The sequence below is a fragment of the Vidua macroura genome, chromosome 8, assembly GCF_024509145.1.
Source record: "Vidua macroura isolate BioBank_ID:100142 chromosome 8, ASM2450914v1, whole genome shotgun sequence".
NCBI classification, from domain to species: Eukaryota; Metazoa; Chordata; class Aves; order Passeriformes; family Viduidae; genus Vidua; species Vidua macroura.
This window is the reverse complement of record NC_071578.1, coordinates 7055332-7082908: the sequence shown is the minus strand read 5'-3', so window position 1 is coordinate 7082908 and position 27577 is coordinate 7055332. Positions and strand designations below refer to the sequence as shown.

The 27577-nt window shown below is 40.8% G+C and overlaps 1 protein-coding gene across 1 annotated transcript in view; it reads right to left on the bottom strand.

Moving 5' to 3' along the window:
- Positions 1–2587: 2587 nt before the first annotated feature.
- HSPA12A (heat shock protein family A (Hsp70) member 12A) overlaps positions 2588–27577 on the bottom strand; it is a 40934-nt gene continuing 15944 nt past the window's right edge. Inside the window, exons 7-12 of the mRNA XM_053984314.1 lie at positions 15242–15413; positions 12120–12206; positions 11481–11585; positions 10729–10987; positions 9002–9105; positions 2588–7732 (exon numbers count right to left, since the gene is read on the bottom strand). Of these exons, the coding sequence (XP_053840289.1) occupies positions 7098–7732; positions 9002–9105; positions 10729–10987; positions 11481–11585; positions 12120–12206; positions 15242–15413 (1362 nt within the window). The 3' untranslated portion in view covers positions 2588–7097. The remainder of the gene's footprint in view (positions 7733–9001; positions 9106–10728; positions 10988–11480; positions 11586–12119; positions 12207–15241; positions 15414–27577) is intronic.

Below are 27577 nucleotides of genomic sequence, written 5' to 3'. Positions count from 1 at the left end.
GCCCTTAGGAAAGGGAGAGTCACCTTTCTAACTCCTTAGATTGCTGCAGTTCAACAAACCCTGGCAGTCACAGCTCTATCTCACCACTGTGCTTTGAAACCATCCCTGGCCTTGGAACTGCTGGAGCACTCCAAACATCTGTTCTAGCACATCCAGGTCCTGCTCACACACCTCTCCAGCCAATTCCTTTGTTTCCTTGTGTTGCAGTAAAGTGGAAAAATTATAAGAAAAAGGCCTCATAATATCAGGCCTGCTCTGTTAGCCTGTCATTTCGTCTAAGGGAAGCTAGCACCCTGCAAGTTCCCATGTGAAAGCAATCCTGGTGTGAGCAATTCGTTAGCATAATAACCTATTCCTGGGTGAAAAAAACAACTGGCACCTGTATAAACTGTTTTTACACCATTGGACAGAAAAATGAAAGCTATCTCTCACAAGCAACTTTTCCTGCCACGTACACACCAGGGGTCCGAGTGACCAATCAATGCAGAATAACAACTTGTTACTAACCCATAAAAGTAATTGGCAAGAAAGCTACCACCCAATTGAGTCACACACGAGGTCAGTAAAACTGTATAAAAACGAATTACATGAATAAAGAATAAGTTTTTTCCACCATGAAGAAAATGGAGCCCATGTGATTTATTCCCATATCCTTACACTCCATCTGGCATCATCCTCCTTTGGTGTCTTGGCTCTGCTGCAGCACACAATACTCCCAGAGTGAGCTTAGATTTATTTTTCATTTCTCCATGTCTGTGTCAGCTCACCTGTGGACACTGATAGAAGGATCATAGTGGCTGCAATCTACCAAGCTCTTATTTTTTTGTCATCACATGGTAATGAACACTATGGCCTCATCCAGTAACTTCTGCTCTGGACACAAGGCCAGAGCTCCTGGGATATGGCATCTAGTAAACCTTTCCCTAGTATTACAATCCCTGAAAAATTAGAAAACAGGTACTAACTACTTTAAAATCACAGCCAGTACCTAATCAATTGTACGTTAATTAAAGACAATACAGAATTTCTTGGTTTGCAGAAAAATGTCTGCAGTTAACTGACCCAATATATGGCATAAGGATGGCACAAGACAGCTTTTGCTGTAAGAAATTGATCTTTGTATCTGTGAACTGCACAGGCTGTGGTGGAAACGTCTTCCTTTTTTTAAATACTCATGTTCAAGTCTCTAACTTGAAGGGAAAAAAGCACAATACCTTTATTGTGACTCTGCATTGATTCCACCACAAAATTGCGTTTGATTGTTAGAACACAGCAAGGCATGAATGAGACTAATAAAATAAAATTTATTCCTAAAAGAAAATGAAGCGCAAGACTGGCAACAACCAGGCCTGAATTCCAGTCACACAAAGCATCTGCACTTCTCACTAATTTATCCAGGCTGTATCTTTTGAAAACCAAGCAGTTCTTGCACTGAGTAAAGGAATTCTGAATCCATTGTCCCTAAGCCAGAGAGTTGGACACTGCTGTCAGGGAATTCACAAGCTGTTTTACAAGCTGTTTTATTCCGTAGCTATTCACATGAATACAAAATCTGCAAATTTCAGTAAGGACTTAGGTGATTTTGTAGAACCAACAACTTACACAAAATCCCTTCTATCAAGATGGGGCTGTAGCTTTAAATCTAAACACACTCCTATGAGAAAGCCTTAAGATTTAGAAAAATCCAGTGCAAGGACCAAATTCTGAATGCACACACAAGAAACTCCACTGGAATCTTCAGCAGTGTGGTAGAACACCGAAAGCAAAATTTGGTTCTTAATGTGCCTCTGAAGACTGTAATTATATTTCCCATTGTACTAGTAACATTAATTGAATGTTTAGCTGAAATCAAGTTCATTACAAGTTAAATACAGTACCTAGCCTATTAGGATGGTGTTTATAATTATAGTCATAAAGCACTTGTAAAACACCTTCATTGCAGCAAATAGGTGGAAGTTGGGTGTAGTGGCTGCTAAAGCATCTCGGTTCACTCTCTGCATCTTTGCAGCATCGTGGACCAAGGTCACCTGTGCCACTGAATCACCTCCAGATCTTGTGCCAACACTGCTGAATTTCAGAGGGACACAGCCTACAGCTGTTAGCAGAAAAATGTAATACTGTAAAACTGCTGTGCAAGGGTTTTTGCAGTGCAGCTGGACCTTACTGAACATCCCTAGATCTATAAAGAGGCACATTCTCATGCTAATATACCTGGTTATTGGCCAGCTTATTGGCCTGATAATGCATTTTTAACAATAAAACAGCTTTTAATAATACAAGACCTAAGAGATTACAGCTCTCCTTTGGTATTACCCAAAGTCTTTCTGCCTGAACTCCAACAAACAAACTTATTCAGAGAGCTACCCCAATTTTGCTGGAAGCTGAGTCATGAGCAGCAGTGGAGCTGCACCTTGGGCACACAAGTGAACTAAAGCTGTACAGATGGTTGGTGTCACTTCTGCTCAGTTACACACATGAAGGAGCACCCAAATTCAAGCATAACCACTTGGCCTGTCTCGGTTTCATAATAAATTAGGTTTCTTTTTATAGCCATTTCCATAAGAACATTAGCACTCAAAAAGAGAAATTAGTTTTAAGGTATTTTATTTGACATGATTGAAGACACAAGAACACTCAAGATACAATCCAGACAAGTTGTGAACAGCTCCAAGTATCAGTGAAATCTGAATTTATCTTGCACAGAGGTGAACAAGACCACAATGGTTGGTTTTATAATATAGTTTAAGACTATTTCAAGCAGGTGAGTACTGTGACATTATGCCCAACAACTTTTATACTATTCATCCGCTTAAGCCACTTCATATCATAAATATGCAGCTTATCTTGGCTATTAAATCTCTGCAATATATAATTAGCCTTCTCATAATAATGCATTAAAACTCCTGTATATGAATATTGGTATACTCATACCAATGAAAACTGTCCTAACCACCACTGCACATTTATCATATTCTAGCACAATTAATCATTCCATCACAATTAGCTGCTAATTCAGTAACCTGGACCCAAACTTGCAAATTGCTGCTTAGAGCAAAACTCCTGCCAAGACCTTCTGCTCTCCCTATGGATAGCTGGCCTTGTTGTCTTTTCAACACTAAGTTGCACAATGTCATCTGAAACCCCTACCAAAAAAATGTTCTGCAGGGGAATGTCCTGCAAAGTATCACAACTACAATTCTAATAATGCCTCATTTCCTAGTAAATTTCATATAAATTTTACAGCCTAACATCCTTTATTGAAATGGGCATCCACATGCCTCTTACAATGTAAAGTTGTTTAACTGGGTTACAGTCTACAGACCACAGCATAATATTCTACTTAACAATTCTAATTCCTTAGAGAGACAAGCTAATTTTCCATTCTGAAAGAGGGCAACAAGGACAGCTGGGAATTTGTTCAGTAGTTCAGTGCTCTGCAAAGATAAGCTTGACAGTGTTCTCACCAGACTGAAGGAGGAAGTGCAAAAATATGTAAACCACGTTTTACAGGGATTTCAGCAACAAGCCCCTGCTTGGATCCAGATGGGATCTTACAAAAGGTGAATCAGAAAGGGCAGAGAATCGCTGCTGTGCACGGAACTGTGCTTCAGAAGAGCTGCAGAAACCACCTGTAGCTTTCCCTGCAGACAGGCTGGAAACAGCACAAAAATCATGGGCCACCTGATCTTGCAGGTCAGCTCCTCTTCACAGGGGAGACAGGGGGTGGCAGCCATTTATTAGACCAAATCCTGTGTTAAGGCCACTGAAAACAAACCTGTGCAGAACTGGACAGATTCAGCTTAACATATATGCAAAGACAGCAAAGCCTATTTTTCTGTAAGAAGTTTGGTTTTTGGCAGGTGGAAGTGGTAGAGACTGTGTCTTACCTGCAGCTACAATACAAGAGTGTTGCCTGGCTTTGGGAGGTAGTTTTTAATTTGTTGTTGTTGTTGTTGTTTTTTAAACTAGAGAAGATCCTTATTAAAAACCCAAAACCTAGTGAGAAGAAGCTGTATACCCAGATTTTACAATCTGATTTTTGGTTTTACAGGAGGATTCATCCATTATTATGAAGAATTGCTGGAGATGGAATGGTCACCATCTGAAACAAAGAAATGAAAATCCCAGCAACAGACTATTGCATTTGTGTGATGTGCTTAGCTGGTATGACTTGCATTGCAGGAAGAATGTTGTATTCTCTGACACACCAACATTTCTTTCCTATTATTATAAGATTGGCCTTTTACATTTCATATCTTACCATCTTTAAAAGCCTATAATTACAGAAGCTGATTGAGAAACTGTGTTATTTAAAATTAACAGCTGAATGAAATCAACAGAGGCAAAGTGCATTTTTATACAAGAAAATAGCACTGTAGAAAGAAAGAGTCTGTACAATATTTAAATATTGTATATACATAAAATTATATTGTTCATAACTCATCTTAAAGTTTCTCTTGTTTGTAAACCATGGAAAGCAGCACACACAAAAAAATTCCCAGTATTTAGCTTTTAAAGCATTTAGCAGGCAGCAGGAAATCGACTGCTAGCAAGCACACTTTGTAATTATAGAAAGTATCCAGCAGGATACTGTGACTAGCATTCTCCATAGTCCTTTATTTATTTATTTTAAAGCTGAATGCAGAATACATTTCCCATTCAATCAGGGAATTCTGCAGGAGACACAGAAAACTCAATGACAAATGCAGTGGATCAGCTGTCCAGCTCTCTACTGTGGCAAAACTCCAGGATAAATACAGAAAGTTTAAGTGCAGGATTGGAACATAAATTAATGAAATAACTGATAAAGCTTTAATCTCCCAAAAGTGTCAGTTATGGATTTAATTCATGCTCAACTTTTTAAAAAGGAAGGTTTAGGTTAATAATTAACAATGTTTTGAAAATATAATGAATTCCAGCAGGTAATCAGGCAGCTCTGTATAAATGCACTGGAAAGTGTCAGCATTTTAGGGTGATTCTACAGGTTGGTACCACTCTGCTAATTTGGAGTGGAATTAGGATTTGAAAGTTGTCAGTTCATGGCAGATGCGGAATGCAGGTTTCAGAATTTTCCTCCTGTAGCATTTTGCAAAATAAAAACTCTTCTAGTTGCAAAAGAAATTTGCCAGGTGAGCATGCTTAAGGAAACATTTTCACAAAGATGCTACCATGGCCATCAGTGCATTTCTCTTGCTTCAAGAGCTCTGTGCTCACTGTCAGGTAAGGAATGTTTTATTTAATTAATCTTTGTAGTTTCATTCTATTGGCTTCTGCCTTCCACTTCATTGGCCATTCAACTCAACCTAGCAATATATTTTACTGAATTAAAATGTTTGCTACAAAAAATGTATTACGGTACTTTAGATCTGAATGTTTTGTCTCTTCTGAATTGTTGAAATGTTTCTGGACAGCTGTCATTCATCACTTGGAAGCTGTGCTTCCAAATCTTAACACAGGAATGAACAAGAAAAGAAATAAAATCACCTGGGGAAGTGCTTGTTATATAAAGCAGATGGGTCAGAGGGATGTTGACAGGCTGGAGAAATGTGCAGACAGGAACCTCATGAAGTTCAGCAAAGGCAAGTGCAAAGTCCTGAACGTGGGCAGGAAGGAGCCCATGCAGCAGGAGCTGTGGCCCAGCTGTCTGGGAAGCAGCCTGGCAGCACAACAATGCCCTGGCATCGTGGCAGACACTGAGCGAGAGGCAGCAATGTGCCCCTGGCACAGAGAGTGCCACCAGCCCCCGGGCTGCACCGGGAACAGCACTGTCAGCAGCTCCAGGGAAGTGATCACTGCCCTGGTTCAGCCCTGCTGAGAGCAGCTCTGAGTGCCAGGTCCAGCTCTGTGCTTCCCTGGACACACAGCTCTGAGACCAGCAAAGGGCTGTGAAGGGGAGAAGGGACTGGGGGATCTTTCATGTGAGGAGAGGCTGTGAGAGCTGGGGCTGCTGGACTCAAGGAGGCTCAGGGGATGCTAGGAATGTCTGAGAGCAGACAGGAAAGAGGATGGAGCCAGACTTCTCAGAGGTATCCAGTGAAGGAGCAAGAAAGAGGGACCACACACAAATTTAAACTCAAGAAATTCCTTTTAAGCATAAGAAAAAAAAACCTTTTCAGTGACGGCTATCAAATAAGTTGCCTGGAGTTTAGGGATCTTCATTTTGGAGACAATAAAAACTGGACAAAGAAACTTGTTTTGATTGATACTGCTTAGAATGGACAGCTTTTATCAGATAGTCAATGGATGTCCCCTTCAACCTCAACTACTCTGTGATTCTGTGGTTTCAGATGGAAACTAATAAAAATAAGTTTAGAAGACCCAAAAGAGAAATAGGTTTGTTCTTAATATTATTTTCTGAAGTATAATGAGGGTAATGCTAGCTAATTAATCTGACAGCTTGTTCTGAGAGCTTTGACAACAAATGCCTTGTTTTCAACCTGAAGCAATCAATATTAGGCCCCCAAAACAAATACATATTTCCTAAATATGTATTTGTTACATATTTCCTAAATGTAATTTTAAGGATTTCTGGGGATTATCTTTACTCAGAATTTAAGTAATTGAGATCCTATTTCTTTGAGTCATGCATTTTCAGCACTTTAAATTCTGAAAGCACTGGGAAAAATCAAAAGAATACAATAAAACTACTAATTTGTTCCCATTGCCAGAGAATGGTGCTGTTTAAACAGATATCCCACACAGATACACCCCCTACAACAGCCACGTGGGTTACTGAGTTTTTCTCAGGACGAAGAGGAAGAAGAACAAGGCAAAGAGATTACAACTCGGTATTTTTTTAACTAACCTTCAGGACCCAACAATAATCAGTGTTTACTTTTTAAAGGTAGATCTTTAAGCATGCGTGAGTAACTTGGTAACTTTTACTACCTCTGGAACTTTTGCTCCCAAAACTTTTTAAGGGTCTTTCAAAATGCAGTCCTTGGTCACCAAAGGACACAAACACAACATACCCCACCTCACTAGCTGTTCTCATATAGCCTGCTGAAATTCAAGGTGATGACATGACAGACAAAAGTCAAAGAATGGAACAGTGGAAGATCAGTCTCACAAACAGGCTGTGGTGGGGGAAAGGGCCGTTAGTAATTTAAGAAATCAATACCAACTTTGACACTTTTAGAGGTCGCAACATCAACAGCCATGGCTTTGATTTCAGTGTCCCCAAACTGCATCAGCGTTTTGATCTCGCGCCGGTTGGGCACGGAAGCGTCAGTTCCTGTGAGATCCAAGCGCAGGGTGCCGCACTTCTTCACGCCGGGCTCGGTGATGAAGCTGACGTTGTCCTGCTCTGAGCTGTAGATATTGATCACTATTACTAACTGAGAAGGCTTGGCAGGTGTGTAACTGCGTGTCACAGTCTCTCCCAGGGCTACAGACTGGTCGGCTGAGATAAATTTGTCGAAGACGTCGGTGCACCAGCGCGTGCCGTCTTTGACGAGGAGCTTCTCCGGGGGATGCTTGCCCTCCACGAAGCGATTGAGCACCCCGACGCCGTAGGTCAGAGGGGAGCGCCGCACCTTGATCACTGCAGGGTCGAGGCCAAAGAGAACAGCTCCTTTGAGGATGGTCAGACCCACATCCTGGGGAATGATGACCCTGCACCTCGAGCCAAAGGCGCTCTGGACGGCTTGTTGGAGCAAGGGGGATTCAGCAAAGCCGCCCACCAGGAACAGGAACTTCACATTGGTCACCTCTGGCTTATCAAACACCTCACCTGAACAGAAACAGAGACCACGCAATAAAATCCACTTTTATAAGGCAATGCAAGTGAAAATGCCGATGTCTGAGTGCACTGAGTGTTCCATGTATGTGATCTGAAACTGCCACAACCGTGCCCACACTGCCACCATCAGCATGCACCAGTCCCACTCCTGTTATCTCTAGTATATTTCACTATTTACTATGAATTCACTGACCTCAAACCATACAACATTTATGAAGTGGCATTTAAAACTGACACTTTATTGCATTCCAGATCACTCAATTTCAAATTCACTTATTATTTCTGACTCCAGCATCTTAACCACAATAAATATCACCTGCAAAATAATCCCTCTTTACATTTTTACAGATTTTCTTTCTTAGCTTAAGCTCACATCTCTTACTTTCAAGAAAACCTTGCAGTTCAGTTGTAGGCTTACTTTTAGTTTAAACAAGTGAGTTACCTGTCACAACTGTTGCAGTCCTAGGTGTCTCCCTCCCTGCTCACAGATAAGCTGCTCTATACTTGTTGTCTTCTTAAGTTCTGAAATTTAGCTAGAAATCCCTCACATATGATGAGCAAAGCTGGATATTTATTCCAAATAGTGCTTTGTAATGAGTAGAAAGAAACACTTTTCTCACCACAAACATTATATTCTACTTGATACTAATTTCATCTTCTGGTAGGAAGACCTTAAATAGTAACTTGCCCAATAAGCACTTGTCACTTTCCATTACTGGACAAATAAATTCATTGCTGCTTAAAGCATGCCTGGAAGTACTTTTACCATGATGCATCATTTACTATTTGTGCTTTAGAGATGTCAGTGATTTGGATGGTCATGAACAAATGTGACCTTCCACTCAGGAGGAACGAATTGGTGGTCTTAATAGCTGGAATAGTCAGAAACAAGTTACAACTCTGGTATAATTTGGTTGTTGCCTGAACCAGGAAAAAGAAAGGCAGGATCTGGGTTTCCCAGTGCATGTCAGCCCTCTGAATGCTTGCAGCCCTGGAAGCATAGAGTAACTGAAGCTTAGGCAGCAACAGAACTGAATCACACGCAGTAGTTAGCCCTAGAGCTAGGCAGGAATATGTGCTCAGGACACATCCCTTACTTTTATTCTTTTCCCAGCTGATTTGTAGAGAGCTGCAAGTTTCAGACCTGAATTCCTTGTCAACAGCTGGTGCATACCAGGAGGGTTGTTACTGAGTTGAAATGTGTGAGCAAAGCTTCAGTTTCAGCTCAGCCAGGAAGTGGAAACACACACAGATACGTACTCAGGTGCTGCACGATCTGGTCAATTGTAGGTTTGAAAAGAGCATTCATTGCATCCGGGCTCATCCTCAGCATTCCCTGGGAGGACCACTTCACAAAGTCCACACTGCAAAGGAACAGTGAGAAAGAACACTAAAGCATTGCAGCTGAGCTGTGAAACAACCAGCATTAAATAAACTAATGAGTTTACAGAATCTGCCTGCATTTTCCTTGGCACAAAGTGCCCCACCTCACCCTTGCCCCACACCAACAGCAGTTATGTAAAATTTGAAGGGACAATTATTATTTTGGCTTGTCTAATTGTTGTTTTCTTTGCCTGATTGCCTTCTGCAGCATTAGCAATGCTCAACTGCTCTCTGAAACAGCTGGCAGTCAATGCAGTGCTCGCTCATCTGAAACAGCACTGATTCATCCCCAGAAGGGCAACATTTAGATTATAGCAGTGGCAGGCCAAAGCCACTGGAAACACACAAGGAAAACAAGCAAGTTGGGAAGCCTCAGGAGGCAGAAGAGAGAATGGCATTTTTAACGAGGCATAACATTTATTAAGTGAACACAGGCATTATGCTATTCTATCACTGATACACATCTGTAGAGCTCAGTAATATTCCTTACATTCATGCACATTATATGTTAACCTTTACACTCTTTCTATCCAGTTATCCAACTGATTTAATTTCATTTAAAGGGAGCATTTATCATTTCCTCTAAGATTCATCATTAAGACTACTAATAAAAAGGAGATAGCCTTGTGAGGAGGATGATTTCCAGAATTTTTTAATGATTTCAGAACATTAGTCTCATTTAGAAAGTAACTTTTAGCTGGATTCCAAGTCACTTAAGTTTCCAGTACATTTACCAATGACTTCTGAAAGAGATGCAGGAGTTCCAGCCTGCATACTAGATTCAACACTGGCTAGTTTAAAAAATTAAGGTACAGATACTAAATATCATATTTTTCCCTCTCAGGTCCCAGGCCTTCTGGGAATCTTCCCAGATTCACAGGTTCTCTTGTTCATTCTCATTAAACTCTACGTTTTCTGTAATATGTAACTTCAAGAGATGCAAAATGCCCATTTCTACTTTCTGCTCATTTCCTTTTCTACAGCAGTCCACGATCTTGTCATTTAGGGTGAATTCTTGATATTAACAATCGTGAATTAAGATCTCTGGAGGGGATTGTCTCCCTGCCTACCAAGCAAATTATCAAACTTGCTAAATACTATACGAAGCAAAAGCCTGCCATCACTTCAAAAGCTGAATGCTTCCCCTTACAGAGCTTTATGCAGTAGTGTATGTTTTCTCCAGTGATCTGATACTGTTAATAACTTCCCTCAAGCCATAAATATATTTACACATCTCACAATCTTGGACTTTTTTCAGCGCTACAAATTAAAGCTCTGGGCAAGAAATTCTGTGTTTGATCTGACATTCCTAATTAACATGCAAAACACTCTCAGTGGAGAGTCAAAGAAAGTGATGCAGTGGTGGCCTAAGAGAAGTCTTAGAAAGCAATACCTGAAAAGTGCAAGTCTTGTACAGAAAAGCTTTTGCAAGAGATCGATCAGAAGTTTTCATTCTGGAAACTGCAGCAGATGCAACCCCATTTTCTCATCCTTGCACTACACTTTTACGCTATTACCTTTCAGACGTAATGTAATTAAGATACTTTAATTATTTGTCTTTGCTACCAGTAGTTAATTCTGCATCCATGCGGTTGTCTACTCACTTGCTTTTCCTCAAGGCATGTTCTACACTGTGACCTCGGAACTTCTTGTAGTAGTCAATGAAGGAGAAGGGCAGGGTGATGTTTAGGGGGTTGGTCCTGTCGGGAGCTGCCGCCCGCTTGCGGGACTCAAACGCGATCATCAGATCCACCCAGGCCGCAGGGCGCTTGATTTTAAACTGCTCAATGAAATCTTCCCCAAATATTTTACACAGGAGCTTCTCGAACTCATAGTCCACACCTAGAGAACCATATGGCCCACCTATAGCACAGACAAAATACAGCTTTAATATTCTGGATGTTCTTTAATATTCCTATGACATTTCGAGTTGACCACACACACATCAGAACAACACTCTCAGGACTGTCATAGGAGAAGGTTTACAAAAAGAGGATCTTTGCTAAATGTAACAGTTGGTCTAATACACAACATGATCTTAACTTTGCCTCACTGTTACTCCTGTATCATCACAGCCATTCCAACACTATCACTATGAGTGATTCAGCCAACCAGCAGCTGGGTTATACTAATTTTGTGTGCTGGTCTCATTCCAGGAAGAACTGTCAATAAAATGCAATAAAGGCACACATTTCCTTCACTAACAAGCCAAAACATTACATAAATATATAATGCACCATCTAATTACATAAAGCAAGCAGTGGAAGTGACATTACATGAAGTGTTAGGGCATGGGTTGGACTCAGTGATCTCAAGGTCACTTCCAAACTAGTCATTCTGTGAATTCTGTGAATACCTGTTGCTTTGTAGAGCTCCTTCAGATGTCCTTCAGGGAGCCTGATCTGATGGACAGTCATATCCACTGTGCCTCCTCCACTGTCAACCACGATGTACCGATCACCTGGAATGCCAAGGGGACAGGGCCATTTACACCACTGTGAGCACTTCAGCTCACTGCAGTGAGAGCTCCTGAGGGCACCAGATAAGGGAGATAAGGGCCTACAGACAGCTAGCAATGGCCGTGCTGAAGACTTGATCTTTGCTAGTAATTACAACACAATGATTGGTAACAAATATCAAAGTCAGATGTCAAAAGCTATTAATGTAGCACAGCTGAAAAGTGGGACTGCTCATGCTGCTGTGTACATCCTAGTGGGCTACCAAATATTATAGCATATTTACAAAGCCTGTTCTGAGGAAAATATTCCAGTTGCGTGGCTTTCTACCATCTCATTAATAAATCTTATGCTAGAGCATACAGAATTGCAATTCAGCACCTGTAACTAAGAGCAGCATGTGAACTTGTGGGTTTTATCCTTTTCCTCTTTATAACCATTGTGAGAACAATGCAGTGCACAGCACCTTTGTGGGAAACACAATATTTGCCTGCAATACAAAACCAATGAGAGCAAAGTTTGTTCAAGAAGGACAGTACCTTCTTCCAGCTCAGACCAGATCTCTCCTATGACATTTTCCACCATGAAGGTCCGACTCTGCCGGTTCCGGCGCACGTGTTCCTTCCCTAGTGATTGACAGAAAAAAAAGTTACTGAGTATAAAAAAGCATGAAGAAATAAAATCAAAAACTGCAGGAAACAAGTGCAAGCAGGCTGACAGATCTTAACAAATGTACAAAAATTATTGCATTGGGACCAGGAACATTAGAATGTCATTCCACGAAAGAAGGAAGAATGGTTTACAGCCAGCCTGATCTTCCTTGACATTGTTATATATACCTATTTGTCTTTTAATCTGTGCTAATTACCTAATACAAATAATGCAAACTAATAATATATCGTAACAATCTAATAATAAGAAAGCTATAAACAGGTCTGACTTGCAGTTTTTCAATACACTCTGGCTTGCAAAATGTGTGCTGGCAGCAGGGTGGGGGGCTGGCAGCCAGCTGTGCTCACAGCAGCCTGCACCAGCAGGTGGCAGCCCCAGCCCACGCCCAGACAAACCCCCACCACCCGGGACGGGAGAACATTCCCACATTTCCAAAAGCCACTGCTCATTTTGAGTGCTCAGGCAAATACGGCTCCCCAGCCTCTCAGGATGTCAGTCTACCCCAAAACAAGCAGCCAGAAGCACTGCTGCTCAGATTATTCAGCATTAATCTTAAGGACAAGTAAGAATTAGAATTAATCTTAAGGCCACAGTGATCACCAGGGCTGACCCTCACAATATTTAAAATATACTCCAATTAAAAACTAAGTGTAATCTTGCAAGACTATTGTAACAACCCATTAACTTACAAGACTTAACTGCTACTTAGACATTTAAAAGATGCAGAACAGTCTGTCAAGAGAAAGCAGAGTAGTGAGAACCTCTGCTATTTATGCTTCCAAATCAACCTCTATAACTGAACTATCAAAAAAACCTACATTCCTTGTGTTATCATCACTCACCTTCAAAGGTACTTCATAAAACACTACAAGAGAACCAGCCTGTCATGAGTAGAATTTTTTTCTGAAAATACCAGCATGCAAATCACAGAATGCACTTTGCTTCCTATTTCTATAGTGCCTGTCATCAGAAAATAGAGCATCAGCTCCACTTGCTCCTGCACCCTCCCCAAAAAGACTCCACGATGCAGAGAAGCTGCCCCAGCCTCAGAGCACTGACTGGGCACCACAGGAGAGCTCAGATAAAGCATTCCATGGCAGGACAAGCACTAAATCCAAGTGAGGGCCTGTCAAGCTCACAGAAATCAATGGCAATCCTTTCATTCCCTCCTGTGCTAGGAGAGAACACAAGAGCCAGTCTTTAACTACAACTGAAGCAAGCTTACCCTTGCTACTATGAACACTAAAATTTCTGTTTTGACTTCACAGCAATAATATGGTCCTTGGAGTGCTTCTCTCTGTTTATATTTAAAGGGTTTTTCTCCTTAATCTGTTCTCAGCTTGTCTTGGGTGCTTGCCATGCCTTTATGAAATTTTAATTCCAACCCCAAATTAATTCACTCCAAACTTTGTTTTCATTAATTTTGACATGAAACCTTTCTCATCCCCAATAGCTTTTTACCATACAAAGTCAAGAATAAGAATGGTACCCCCACCTAAGAAAAAGCCCATTAGCAGAAATCCATGATCTGCCAGATTCTGCCCAGCTTCAAAACATTAACCAGATGAACTCCTTTATTATTTTCCCAGAAGCAAATCCCTGTGTTGTCTGAAAGTGAGTTCATGAAAAATCACATGGAACTGGAATAGTTCAGGGCACGAATGAGGGGGACAGAAGCCAAGGGGCCCTGAAGGGACAGAATCCTGAAAACAGATTGTGTCCTGTACTCTGCGTGGGCCTCCAAACACTGAACACATCTGACAAGTGCTGGCTGGGAGAGCCATGGATTTGAGAGAATGATGTAGTCACTCTGCCTAACTAAAAAAAATATGCTCTGGTAAATGCAGGAATAGCTCTACTAGCTTAACCTCCCACTTGCCTCTACTGTTTTGACCTAGCAAATATGACAAAATAGAGAATCTTCTGAAGAACTCCTTCTAGGATAGATTGTCACACTACCATCAGTATCAGGGCAACTGTTAGAATTCACAGAGATATAGAGAAATATGCACATTAAGCAGCTATCAAATCTTACTGCTGCAGGCTATTTTCCTTTTTTGTTTCCTCTATTTCCTTCCAGTTTCAGTAGGCTGCAAGCTCAAAAAACTCTGGTGATGAAGGATCTTCTGTCAAGTGACTTACAGTGCTCCCATCTTTGTCCCTGCCCTTCAAACAGCAACAGTAGCAACAGATCTCAGCTCAATAAATCAGAAGGGCATTATCCAGTTGCTCTTCAACATGGAGATAAATTAATTGCAACATTCCAATGCCATGTGTTCCACGGAGTGTTTAAAGTCATTAATGATATTTCATAAAGATGAAATCAAAAAGCATCTGCCAAAACTTGGGAACACCTCAGACTAATTGTTTCATTGCAGATCCAGTTATTTAGCAGTGCCTCAATAATGCAGATAATCAAACACAAAATCGCTTCCAACAAATTAAATGGAAAAAACAATCCAACATGAAGTACTAATTTAAATTAAGGTAAAATACTGTTGTGAAAAATACTGTTGTGAAAATACTGAAAGACCACCACAACATCCAAATAAAGACAAGACAAAGAAGCTACCTGCATGCTAAAATTCAAGTGTGTATTAGGAAGAAATTGTTCCCTGTGCAGGTGGTGAGGCCCTGGCACAGGGTGCCCAGAGAAGCTGTGGCTGCCCCATCCCTGGAGGTGTCCAAGGCCAGGTTGACAAGGCTTGGAGCAGTCTAGGACAGTGGAAGGTGTCCCTGCCCATGGCAGAGGATTGGAACTAGATGATTTTTGAGTTTCTTTCCAACCCAAATCATTCTGTGATGTCTGCTGGGTCAACATATAAACAAGTCTAAATACAGTAAGCAGCAAAACAGTTTTTAAAAGCAAACTGATGCCAGCCTGAAACATTTCAAGAGAACCAGGACAACAAGAAACGGTGAGAAACCAGCTCTTGGGGACAAAGCAAACTTAGGCACGAGAATCTGCAAAGTGAATGAACAGAAGTACCCTGTGTAAATCCAGTTCCAATAGTGTCACTCGGGCTGTAGCCATTGACAGGTGCCCTACTACTCAGGTCTATCATCTGGTGCAGGCGCAGCTTTCGGCAGTAGATAGAGGCAGCCTCGGGTTCCAGGGCAATGATCAACTGCTCGGGGTTTTCGGGAGATGCCATTCCTGCCTGCGAGAGAGAAGGGATCAGAGAAGTGGGGTGGGAACCCTGCAGCCCCTCTCAGCACAAGGCTGTCCCCAGCCCCTGGGCTCCGCTGGCTCACCCCTCAGAGCTCACCCCAGCAAAGAGCTGCTGCCAGGGGTAAAGGTCTGCATCTGGGAATTGTCCTGCCCACACTGCACAGCACAAGTCCACAGGCTGTAACAGGGAGGATCGCATGCACTTACCATGCTAAGTGTCTAACCGAGCACTTGTGTACATGACAGGTGGAGAAACGAAGAAAATTGGATTGAAACCTGTAATAATTGGCCTAAAACCTGAACTCAATTCTAATAAACCTGTGAATCTGCCAGCTAACAGGGGCCCTAGCCTCCTTTCAGCGTCCTTTTGCCTCTCCTTGCCACAATATTTTAAGTATGTCTTTATGTCCCAGATATTCACAGTCCTTGCCAAAATGAGGTTCCTGCACTGTTTAACTCTATAGGAATACACAATACACTTTACCAGTAATTCATCTTTTGTCTTACAACCAGCATTTTCTATTTCAAAATCCATTGCTTTAAAGTATTTGCTTTTTTAACATCTTCAAAATGCTCAGTATATTCAAGGAGACAAAATACAACAGGGCAGGTTCCCTAAAATGTAATGAGAACAAACCTAAAAATAATACTACATTATAAAATCAGCATTTGCCGTTCTTTCTACTTTCTTAGTGGGTTTTCAGCCTTCAGACACAGATATTTTCAAAAAGCCACAAGTTCTTATGTAACTACATCAATCTCAGAATTGGGCTTAAAGAAAAATATTCAAAGAACAGTTCACAAAACTCTGTTTTAATTTCTCTTCCCTGGTACTTCTGCCTAGAAAATAGATATCTTTCAACTCTTTCTGCCAACTTTTGGTTACTTACTATATTACTTTTCAGTTAAGTGCTGAGCACTAAAGCTTGCTAGCAAACAAATAAAACAAAGTGAACATTTTTCTGCTTCCACAGTCAGTCTTCCAGCCTTCAACTCATACACACACACACTGTGGTGTCTCTAGAGCATTCCCAAAAGAAGGACTGAAAAGGACATGGAAAGTCTGCAGACCTGGACTGGAATTTGACTTTTTTCATACAGCGACATTGTGTGCTGTGGGAATTGCTGTCTCATTAACACCTGCAGCCAGAAACTCAACGTAAAGCTGGTTTAAAATGCAGTACCAGGATAAGACTTGAGATACAAAACTGTCCTTCATATTTACTGACTCATTTTACCCTCTCCACCCTAATAAGTAACATAAACAGATTCTTGAAGAAAGTCACTTCCTCACTTTTTGTTACTGTTGGTAACAAAAAAAAAAGGCAAAACAACAACAAATAAGTTCTAAAATAAGAAAGAGTTAAGAGTTAAACTCTTAAATCATGGTTGCTCATTATTTTACAAGTACACCATGACTGGGATTATGGTCACTTTACAGCCTGTGTTGCTGTTGGGCAAACCTTTCTGCTTCAGTTACATCCACTGGACTAAACAGCATGATCTGAAATTAGCAGAACTCTGTGGGAAGGAAAATATTGTGCAAATACTACAGAATTTCAAACCTTGCCAGCTCTGTGGCAACACATATTGAAAAAAATACTATATTGAAAAGAATGTTTGCAACCAAACCTTCAAACTTTGGAAAACAGATTTAGATCAGCCAGAGTAACCCTAAAATGTATAAAAAGAGCATCAATTAAGCACAGACTCTCCTGCCATCACATCACTTGTATGTGAGCATGTTGGCAGATGCAGCCCTGGAGCTGTACTGGGGATGAAGATGTGCCTAAGGATAAACCCAGTCCCTCCTGTGACCCATCTGGATGCAGTAGGCACAGGCAGGGCTGGTCTCATGCCAGCTCACTTCAACATCACTTATCTCCAGCTGAGCTTCTCCACACAGGAAGTTTTGGTTTGTTGCACTGGAAAGAGCAGCATTCCAGATATGAATCAATACTCGGGTCTCTGACAAACAGATCTGTCTGATCTGCTTAAGAATTCCACAAATGTATGGTGTCTGCACACAAACTGTCTTTGCCTTTGGAGAGTTTTGCTAAAAGCCTGATCTGGATCTTGCTGCAGTTCTAAGGGCAGCACTTCCTGCTCTATCCAGTAAGGGCTTGTAGAACAAATAGCTCCTGACTACCCTGCTTCAGTTTTCACTTGTATTAAATCCACTATCATGTTGTGCGAGAGCTCTGAATCTGAGCAGCAAGTGGGTTTTTTTCACTATCTAGCAATGTGGATGAACTCAAGAGTGCTCAGTCTGCTCCTTGTACTGGGCATGTGTCAGCAGCACAGACAATTCTTAGTGCCAGGCTAACCTAAGCACTAAAGACAAAACTGTATTTTAGGGAAAAATAGTTTGTTGCCAAGGATATTAAAATTCAACGGCTACAACACAAAGCATTTGCAGAGGTGACCAGAAGTGAGTTGCACACACGTGGAATGCACTGGTGTTTCCTGACTGGACACCAGTTAGGTGGTGGGGAGAAGATTGTGCTAATTGCCAAATGATCCGTTCTAGGGGGAATTTTAGTACAAACTCCCAAGGCTGGTCCTGCTAAAAGCAAACAGTAAACCATTAACAATAACATTTGCTTCCTCCCCTCCTCCAGCAGCAGCCTGTACCATGAACTTTTCACACTGCAGTCAGGAGAGGAAGGCAGTGAGCTGCAGCGGATGGACTGGGATCTGTGCTCTCAGACCCTCCATGCACAGCAGATGCTATTCTTGCTCCTTTTTTTCTCTAGCTATGATTTTAACATACCTAAATTATCTCCTGAGGAAAACATGCAACAGAAATGACAGTTTTTAACAGTTCAAAGCACAGCTGATCCTAACACAACCTCATGAAGAAAATGCTGAGGTTTTTAGTTTAAAAGCTTTTCTTACAGTTTGAAGGGCCAGTTACAATGAAGAATGTGTTGTTTCACATCATAAAAAAAAGACTATACAGAGAATCTTCTACAGTGAAAGGTATATGGCATCTAACACATATTTTTATATGTAGAGACACATATATATGTACATATATACACACATACATATTTTTATATAAAACTATATATATGTAGCAATCAATAATTCATACCTCATGTATACAGTATTTCCACTTAGACCATGAAAGAGAGCACATTACATATATATCTATACATCTATACACAGCACAGAGAAAATGGGGGAAGAGGAGATGATAAAGAAACATGAGCACATGAATACTGCTGGGGAGGAATGGAGCAATGAGGTTGTTTTAATACAAGCTCCAAGAGGAAGACTTAGGCAGTGCATCTGTCCCATCATTACGGCCAAGGGACAGATGGGAGAAAAATATTGAACATGCAGAGAAAGAGGAGTGCAGCCAACATGAAGAAACAGTGATGCATTTGTTAAAATTATTAATTGCAGGTATTTGGGGATTTGCTGTATTTTACACTTTCTACTTTCTGTCTGCCTCACTCAGTGTTCTTGCCCCACTGCTGCCCAAGCACTACTGTAATAAAGACCAGGGATTCACAAGTTAACAGGCCTGAGCAGGGCAGATCTAAACAATGTCTCAATATTCAACATTTTAGAGATCATTCTGGCAGTGGGACAGACACACCAATTTGCTTTTGCCCAGGGCAGCTCATAGCAGAGTTTGGAACAGATCAGTGTCTTGACTGCATCCTGCTAAGGAGATTTTCTTGCTCCCGTAACACTCACTAGCAGTCATCACTTATGGAACATGAAGGCAGCAGACAGCAGTGTCCCCAAAAACACAAAAGTGGAAAACTCATTATGGGATTACAAAAACTATTTGAGCACAAGAAATTTCTTCAATTAATTTGCAAGATATTGATGCATTTATACACCTGTAAGAAGCAAAGAGCACTATGAAAAGAACTGCTCTAAAATTCAACTTTGCTCATATGCCTGAGGACTAGGATTTCATTTTTTGACATGAGAACTCCCAGACCTCACTCCCTCCAGTAGCACAGGTCTGTGTGCTGGTGCCAATGCACTGCTGTTCATTTGCCAAGATGCATCATGGACAGCAAACTTCAAAGTATTTCAAAGTCTCATGTACTGCAGCATAAATAATTTCACCATCCAGATGCAGGTGAATTCTCACCCTGGCCACCAGCTCTGTTTTTAAAGGCAGAGAGGTGTCACCAGAGAGAGCCACAGCTGACCACAACACATTCCTGATTCCCTGAACAGCATCAGCTGCCAACTGTTAGAGTAGTTCACCACTAGCAAATATTGAGGTCTGGACTGCAGCTCACTGCAGCAGTCTGAGCCCTTCAGAGAACTGTTTTCACTCACTCCACATGCAGAATCACCATTACTACAGATTAAAAGATGCTGCTTTTAAAACCCAGCCTCACATGCCACAACATACAGGAAAAAAAAATCAATGCACTTTTATTTCTTTTTAATATTGTAATGTATATGACATTAAAGACAGCATTATAATAGAATATTCCATGTAGTCAGTCTTTTTAAGGTAGGCCTAGATGAAAATGTCCCATCTCTGAATGCTGCTGTAATTAGAAGCATCAGCATTTAGCTGCAGTTCTCCACAGCCAGATAGAACACCAGTGTGGTCTTTATTTATTACACCACAGTGACCTCAAAAGAAGTACAGTGTTAGGAAATACACCCTGACTGACAAGATACCTGTTTCCTATTCCTATCCTTGCAAATTATTGAAAGCAACAGGTGAAGTTCCTTTTTTTCTTTTGGTTTTTCAGAAAGATACATCAGCTAGATTTTTAAAGGGAGAAATAAAATAGCCTGACCACTGATTTGTAACACAAGGAATCTGTCTTATGTGAAGTGCACCTGTTCTTTTGAGTTACAAAACTTATTAAAAGAACAATTAGATGAATTCTATGTTTTTTCTGCTTTGATGTATTTTGTAGTCATCTACGACCTGATTCAGTACTGCTGCACGGCTGTAGGCACTGCACTCACAATTAAGAAAGCATTTCCAGATACAAAAATGTAGCATAAATAAAATAAACAGATAAACACATGCAAAAGAGCCACCCTCATTACACAGTTGGAAAAACAAGGCACAGAGATTAAAAGGCTTTCCTTAAGGTTGCACAGGAACCCATGACAAGGAGGGAATTCCCTCCACAACCCCAGAACTCCAGTTCAGTGTCACAGCCAAGGTTCCATTTCTGCCTGTGGCATGGAGCACATGCAGAAGCTGCAGGAACAGATCCATCCATCACCTCCACAGCCTTGGGTCCCCACTCTCCTCTCCCTCTTTGTCACCTCCACCAACTGCACTACTTTAATCACTGCCGAAGTGATGCTGCAGACCAGACAAGTGCAATGATCCACTCTTCTGGTTGGTAGGGAAAACCTTTAAAACCTGTTTTACCACTAAAGCCCCATTAGTAAGAGCCAGAGATAAAATTTAGAAGTTGGATCCCGTGGATCCCATGAAACAGCTCTGTAAAGACGATGGGGTTCATTAGGAAACGAAGCTCTGCAGGACAGCACCGTTCAGCCAAAACAAGAGAAGCTGAGAATTAAAATCAACATTTTCCTATTTTCCAAGATACTTATTATAATTAGTAACAATAGGAAAGGCATGATTGCAAGTTAAGCACTGTGCAGGCTGCATGAAGAAAGTATTGTGAGGCTGAATCAAGGCAAGACAAAACAGCGGCAGGAAATTAAGTGCCTTGTGAAACTTCCACTGTTTAAACTAATCAGTTCATTGTGTTAAGGGCTTCATGATAACACCATCCACTTAGTGCCTTGGTAAGTGAGCTCCTCTAATCCTCCTCCTTTTTCACTAGCTAGCACTTTCTCCAGTCCTATGGCATCAGACTGGGATGTCACAAATAAATGACTGAGATCTAATTACGGAGGCAGAGCGTGCCAGGAAAGAAGATGGGCAACATGGGAAAAGACTCCAGCATTATCCCAGAGGCACTGGAGGGGAAGCAGGGCTGGCAGGGAGTGGGGTGAGTGGGTACCACAAAGTTGCAGGAAAAGCACAGTGCAGGCATTTTGCTGGATCCTCAGCCTGCAGAAGGTTTAAAAAAATGTTTGAAACTCACTACACCATCACATACCCTGATGCTTTGCCCTTAGACTTCAGAGTGATGAGGAGTGCTGCGGTACAGGAAATATCGTGGGTAAATAGAATAGACTGAGGTCAGACAGCCCAGTTAGCTCTGCCCTCTTATCTCTTCAAAGACAGATTCTTAAAATTGCTCAAAAGCCACAAAATAAAAAGGATTTTCAAAGATTCCTCTTGGTGACCACAGCAAAGAGGCTGAGTTTGCCAAAGGCAGGAGGAAGAGCTGCTGGGTGCTTCCCTCCTTTCAAAATTATGTACTCTGGATAGAAGAGCCTAGATGAAAACTGAATATTGACTTTTTTTTTTTTTTTTTTAATCCAATCAACACAACGTTTGGGTGGCAGATGATCCTGCAAAGATCTGACAGCTACAATACAGAAACAAGAGCATTTTGCTTTCTCTTAACATTCACTACACACACATGCATATAGCTAACAGATATACATGAATGCATACATTTTCACACTATTACTGCTGGCTGAACTAAAATCAGGCTTCTGGCACAGGCTGTCCTTCGTCCCAGTCTGATCAGGTGTCACTGATACTTTGCATTTCACAAGTGAGAACATTGTGGATAATTATCACAGCTGCAGAATTCTTTCAGTGTCAGCTTCCCCATCTCTACAGCTCAGGGACAGGACAAAGATACTCATCTCTCTGTGAGAAAACTGCTTGAGAAAGCAAAAAGGACATCTTAGGCTAAAAAAAAAATTAAAAAGTGAAATAGTAGTAACTTCATTTTGCAGACAAGGGGAATACAAGCTATGGATGATGAAAAAGCCACAAAAGGGGCACAAACTGGAAGCTAAGAGACCCCTGTAATAGTTTTCATTTACTCACTTTACACAAACATAAGTGATGAAATAACATGAAAGGCATAAAAGGATGAAATCCAAAGTAAAAATCAGCCTTTAAACCTTCGTTAAGATTCTGGGTTTATCCTAAAGGGCTCTTTTGGGGCCTCAGACATTTTCCCTTCTGCCATGAGGAAACAGATACTGTCACTATATATTTATACACTATTTCCCTCCTTTTAAAATACCAGGGTGTAGGCTTGGCAGTGCTTTCTGAATTCCCAGGGCTTGCCCCTACCAGAAGCCTGTATAAAGGAACTTAACCCACAGAAAATTCACAGCCTTCCCACAGTTTTCACCTGAGCTGAACCCACTGCTCTCCCACTTCAAACAGGGAACTCACAAGCTTTGAGCTCCTGTGAAGGGTTTTTGGGTGAAATCCTCCCATCTGCAGCCAATCAGGAGAGATGGTAATAAGGCACCTCACACTGGCAGCTGTACAGCTGGTTTGGTGACCACCACTAGACAGCACAGAAATTAATTCTAATTAATAGTTACACTACTTCCCCTTTATAGTTGTGCATGGCCATGTATGCTGAAGGACCAAGAGGTTTAGATTAGCATTTTACTTACAGTTAAAATTAGTTTTATGGTGGAAGAGACTCTTGTAGGCCAAGGAGAAATTGAACAGCTGCCTGCAGCTCTCTGAAGCGCAAGTCCAAAGCAGACACAATTTTTCTCAGTCTTGCCAGGAGATACAAGAAGGAACAAAAGCCACATGCTGCAGCTTGTGGGGTCCAAACTGGGCACTAAAACCCCCTTTTTTTTACTAAGATGGCGATGCAGCACGTGAACAGCTGCTCAGAAAGGCTTGTCTGTCCTTGGAGAGCTTTAAAATGTGATTCGATAAAGCCACTGCTGACCCAGTGTAGGCAATAACCCTGCTTCAACTGGAAGGTCAGGCTAGATGATGTCCAACCAACACTCCCAATTAATGCTTCCATGACTAAAAATGCTGCAGGTATCCCACACTGAGAAAGGCCAGAGCTGTAGGAAGGAATCCTTCCCAAAGGATAAGGACCTAGATACTTTTTCTCTCCTTGTCTTTGTGACTCTTGTGTCAAAGCCTTGTGTGTATCAGTGAGAGGGAGCCCATCATGTCTGACAGGCTGACAGCAGTACCAGACTCACTGCTGCAGTTATTCAGGTTTCTGTATGGATTGTAATTAGAACTTTTGTTCAAGCGTCTTGGAATCAAAAGGAAACATTTGTCACAGCATATTTTTTTTATTTTAAAAGCTAAAAATATATAGAGCACAACAGCCTCAAGCAGTCCTGTAATCCTAAACATCAGCCATGAGGCACATTAAAAAGTGATGCAACATATGGAAATCAATTAGTTCAATGCATCAGGGGTACACAGGTTGAGTTTACAACACTAACACAATCTGCACTCAAAAAAAATTATCTGCCTCAGTCCAGTGTCTTGTCAGAGAAGGAAATTCAGTTCCTAATTAATTCATTGGTTGTAGAGGTAAAAATGGCCTTTATGCTTAAAAACATGAGGATACAAATAGCAGACATGGACTTGAAACCCAGCTTTTGCATTCAGCTCTGCTACAAGCTTCCTATAGAATGTTTTGTAAATCACTAAGAACAAATTTTGTGAAACAACCGACTAATGGAAAAACATCAACTTCTGAGTACCCAAATCAATACTAAGGTTTTCAGTGGAGCAGTTGCTGAAGTTTGTTGGAATGAGGGGTGCTCAGGCTCTAAATAATCACCCTGGCTGTCTGTGCATGCACATACCTGACCATGTTACTTAGCAAGTCACTTTGGGCCAAAGCAGAATCCATTTGATATTTCACTTCTGTTTGCTAACCTGTCAGTAAAGCTATTCCTGTGGTAAGAAATAACATGGAACATTTCTCCCTCTTAATGGCTGCCTAGAAACTATGGCACTATCTCACTGTGAAAAGCAAGAAAACAAATGGGGCACCAGGAACCATAATCAAGTGTGACTTTTATTTTCAGAACACTTAAAATAATGAATGTGTGGAGCTGCACTGGCTACAGCCAGAACTGCTGCATTTGTGTGGCCACTGATTAGATGAACCAGTTTGTTACAGACAGCCTGGCTGTCTGATTGAGATAAATGCCTTTGCTAAGCACAGCCAGACTGCCTCAATTTATTTTGCTTGTGTTGCTATTACCTAGCTAAGAATACAAATTGCTTTACCTGAGCATTTCTATACTTCATATTTTATACATTACTTTTATTATCTATTCTTTTATTTTCAAACTGAGCTTGGACTTCTTTGGAACTGCAGAGACTGTTTGATTCTATTAATAAAATTTATACTTACTGGGTCTTTTGGATTTTGTATTACAATTTCCCCTTTTTAATTTATAAAAACATTTTTTTTTTCTTTTAGGAAGAAAGATGGAACATAAGGCAGGAAATATCTGAAATTATGACCACTGGCTACCAGTCATGAACCCACACTTTTATTTACAATTCATGGAGAAGGTTCTGGAGTTTACCTGTGCCTATTTGACAAAAAGCTTTTATGAGCAGATAATTTCTTTCAGGCAAGGCAAAAGATTTCTTGTTTTGTGAGACATGAAAGAATACCAGTAATTGCAACAGCCCTTACTTAGGATATTAGATCCAGTCTATCACATTTTGGTCCCAGGCACAATTTTCCATGGAGAGGAATCTTGGATAATTTTTTAGGTAAGGAATAACCACAAGAGACTGAATCACCAACATTTTTCTTTGTACAAATTGCTAGTTTTGTTGTGCCCTCAAAAAGTTTCTCAGGTATTGGGTCCACAAATAAATCCAAATTAGCATTATTAAAGCTGAGTTACATATTGCTCAATGATACCCAGTAGAAGTCTTTGACAAGTTGAAGATAAATGGGACCACAGTGGCATTTGGTCCATATTTCTCCAGGGTGATGTTGCTGCAGCTCCTTCCCAAGGGACTCTTGTCACAGATCACATTTGGGCAATAACTGAAAGCTTAGCTCCAAGTGGCATTACCAAGAATTTTTTGCTGCATTACATTATATCCCCCAAGGTGCAGGAGAACACTACTTGCAAGTTTGATGAGTAGCGTGCATTAGAAAAATGAAGCCATTAAATTCTCATAAGCTTTTCAATTTTTAATGTTATAAAACTCTAGAAATGCTTTTTGTACCCAGGGCATGCACCAGTTAGCACAACAGCAAAGCCTGACCCTTCCTATTCAAGTCTCTTCCTAATGTCTCAGGCTCTCTCCTTCCCTTTATTTAGAAACATCCTCATTGTGGGTCCTTATAGCCCAGGCTGATTTTACTAAAAAGACACAAGTGGCCCTCACTGAGAAGGACCTGCACTGAGAAAAATACCTGCTTGCTATTTTCTGTAAGATGCATCTTGTTCTGCACCTTGGGCTTTTTCACTTCACCTTAACATTTTTCACTACAGTTCCAATTTCAGCTCGTATTTCTTTTCTTTGTAACTGAATACTGGCATCCAAGATGTCTTTCAGACCAATCTATTGATTTTTTCTATGACTTTATTACAATCAAAATCCATTAGTTTTAGACCCTGTCCACACTGAGTTACATTTGTGGCTTTCTATCACTCCCTAATGATTGCAGTTTACAGCCTTTCAGACCATCGTTTTCTTTTTGGGCTGGTAAATGCCACCTAGCACAGCCTTTCCACCAGGCAGAATGAAGATTCTCTTTTTTGGCTATTTCTGTTGCTTTCAGTCAACTTCTAAGAGCTGAGAAATGTCAATTTCTAAGAACTGAGAAATGAAAACCTTGTAACGCACAGGTCGACTCTTACAGAATGCTGTGAAAACCTCTTGTTTTACTTGTTTAGCAAAAGAAAAAACTCCAAAAGCTCCAACTTGTGCTACAAAAGTGGACAAACAGAAAGGTGCAGAACTGGATTACCAGATGTCTCTGCCTTCATGTGAACCTGGCTGAGGAACTCAAATGTGTGAGCAGAGATCAATTAGTACCCATTTTCCACTCTGTAATTTCATCCCTCAATTAGTTATCTTTTCCTAATTAAGCATAGCTATAAGATGCAGAATCCTCCCCAACATCACTCAATAAACAATTTAAGAGTCAGGTTTAAAAGATCTTAATATCACAAAAGTGAAATCAGAGACTCAACAGACCCTCACAAGCTACAAATAATTAGGATGGTTGATAGTAACACATTTCTGCCTCATCAAGTACTGTTTCAGAAAAATAACCAGCTTCCCAGTGCTGTTTACACCTTCCTAGGCAGTTTATAGCAGAAGCCTGACACACTGTCCCCACACAAATAAATTTTAGTTGCATGTATTTTATGTACAGAACAGACTTATAAGGGAATAAGAGTAGCTTCACAAATTTCAATCTGGTTAAGCCTCCCAAGCCACCTTTTAAAAATCAAATATACTTCATGTCACATTTTTATTAGCAAGGAATTTCTTGTGCTGTCACATCATTCTTTTGCCAAGTTAGTTTATTTTTCTCCAAAGGTTCCTCCAGAGTAAAGCAGTATTGATCAATGTAATGTCATTGACCCCAGAACACAATGTGTTAAATAATTCTCATTGTGCACATTCCATGACAAAACTGATGTGAAAACAATAATAAATGTTCAGCACAGGAGCTGGTTAAATAAAGCCTCTGGAATTTTAGGCTCACATGCTTTAATCCTATAACCTAGACTGCCTCTCTTTTTGTTTATGTGAGCTTACCATGCAAATGATTTTATTTGCTATTTGTAATTGAAAAATAAATCTACTTCAGAGCTCTAGAACTCAATTTCAAAACTTAAGAGTTTATATTAAAAAGAAAAGAACCCTCAGTATCTCAGACTAGATCAAATGACTGATGTTTGAAAGCCCAGAGAGTATTTTGGGCAAGCCTATGAAAATGCACCAGCCTCCCCTTTCTTTTGCCCAGCCCTGAATGCCTTTGTTAGGCCATGTTTTACTTTCTTATCTTACAGCTTCTGCATTCATATATTCCTGCCACATTCCAAACTCTTCCTTAAGACTTTGCTCCCATTAGTATGTTCAAGGAATTCCAGCCTGCAGATTCTGCTCTGCACTTCCTGTGCCCAAAGAATGTGAAGCAGAACTGGGACACAGAAACAAGAAAAGTTGATGCTATTTATGATGTCTTATATTTTACTAGTGGGGAGAACAGCAAATATGACTATAAACCCTGAAAGTCATTCCTAAGGATGTAGTGAATTAGTGTGCAA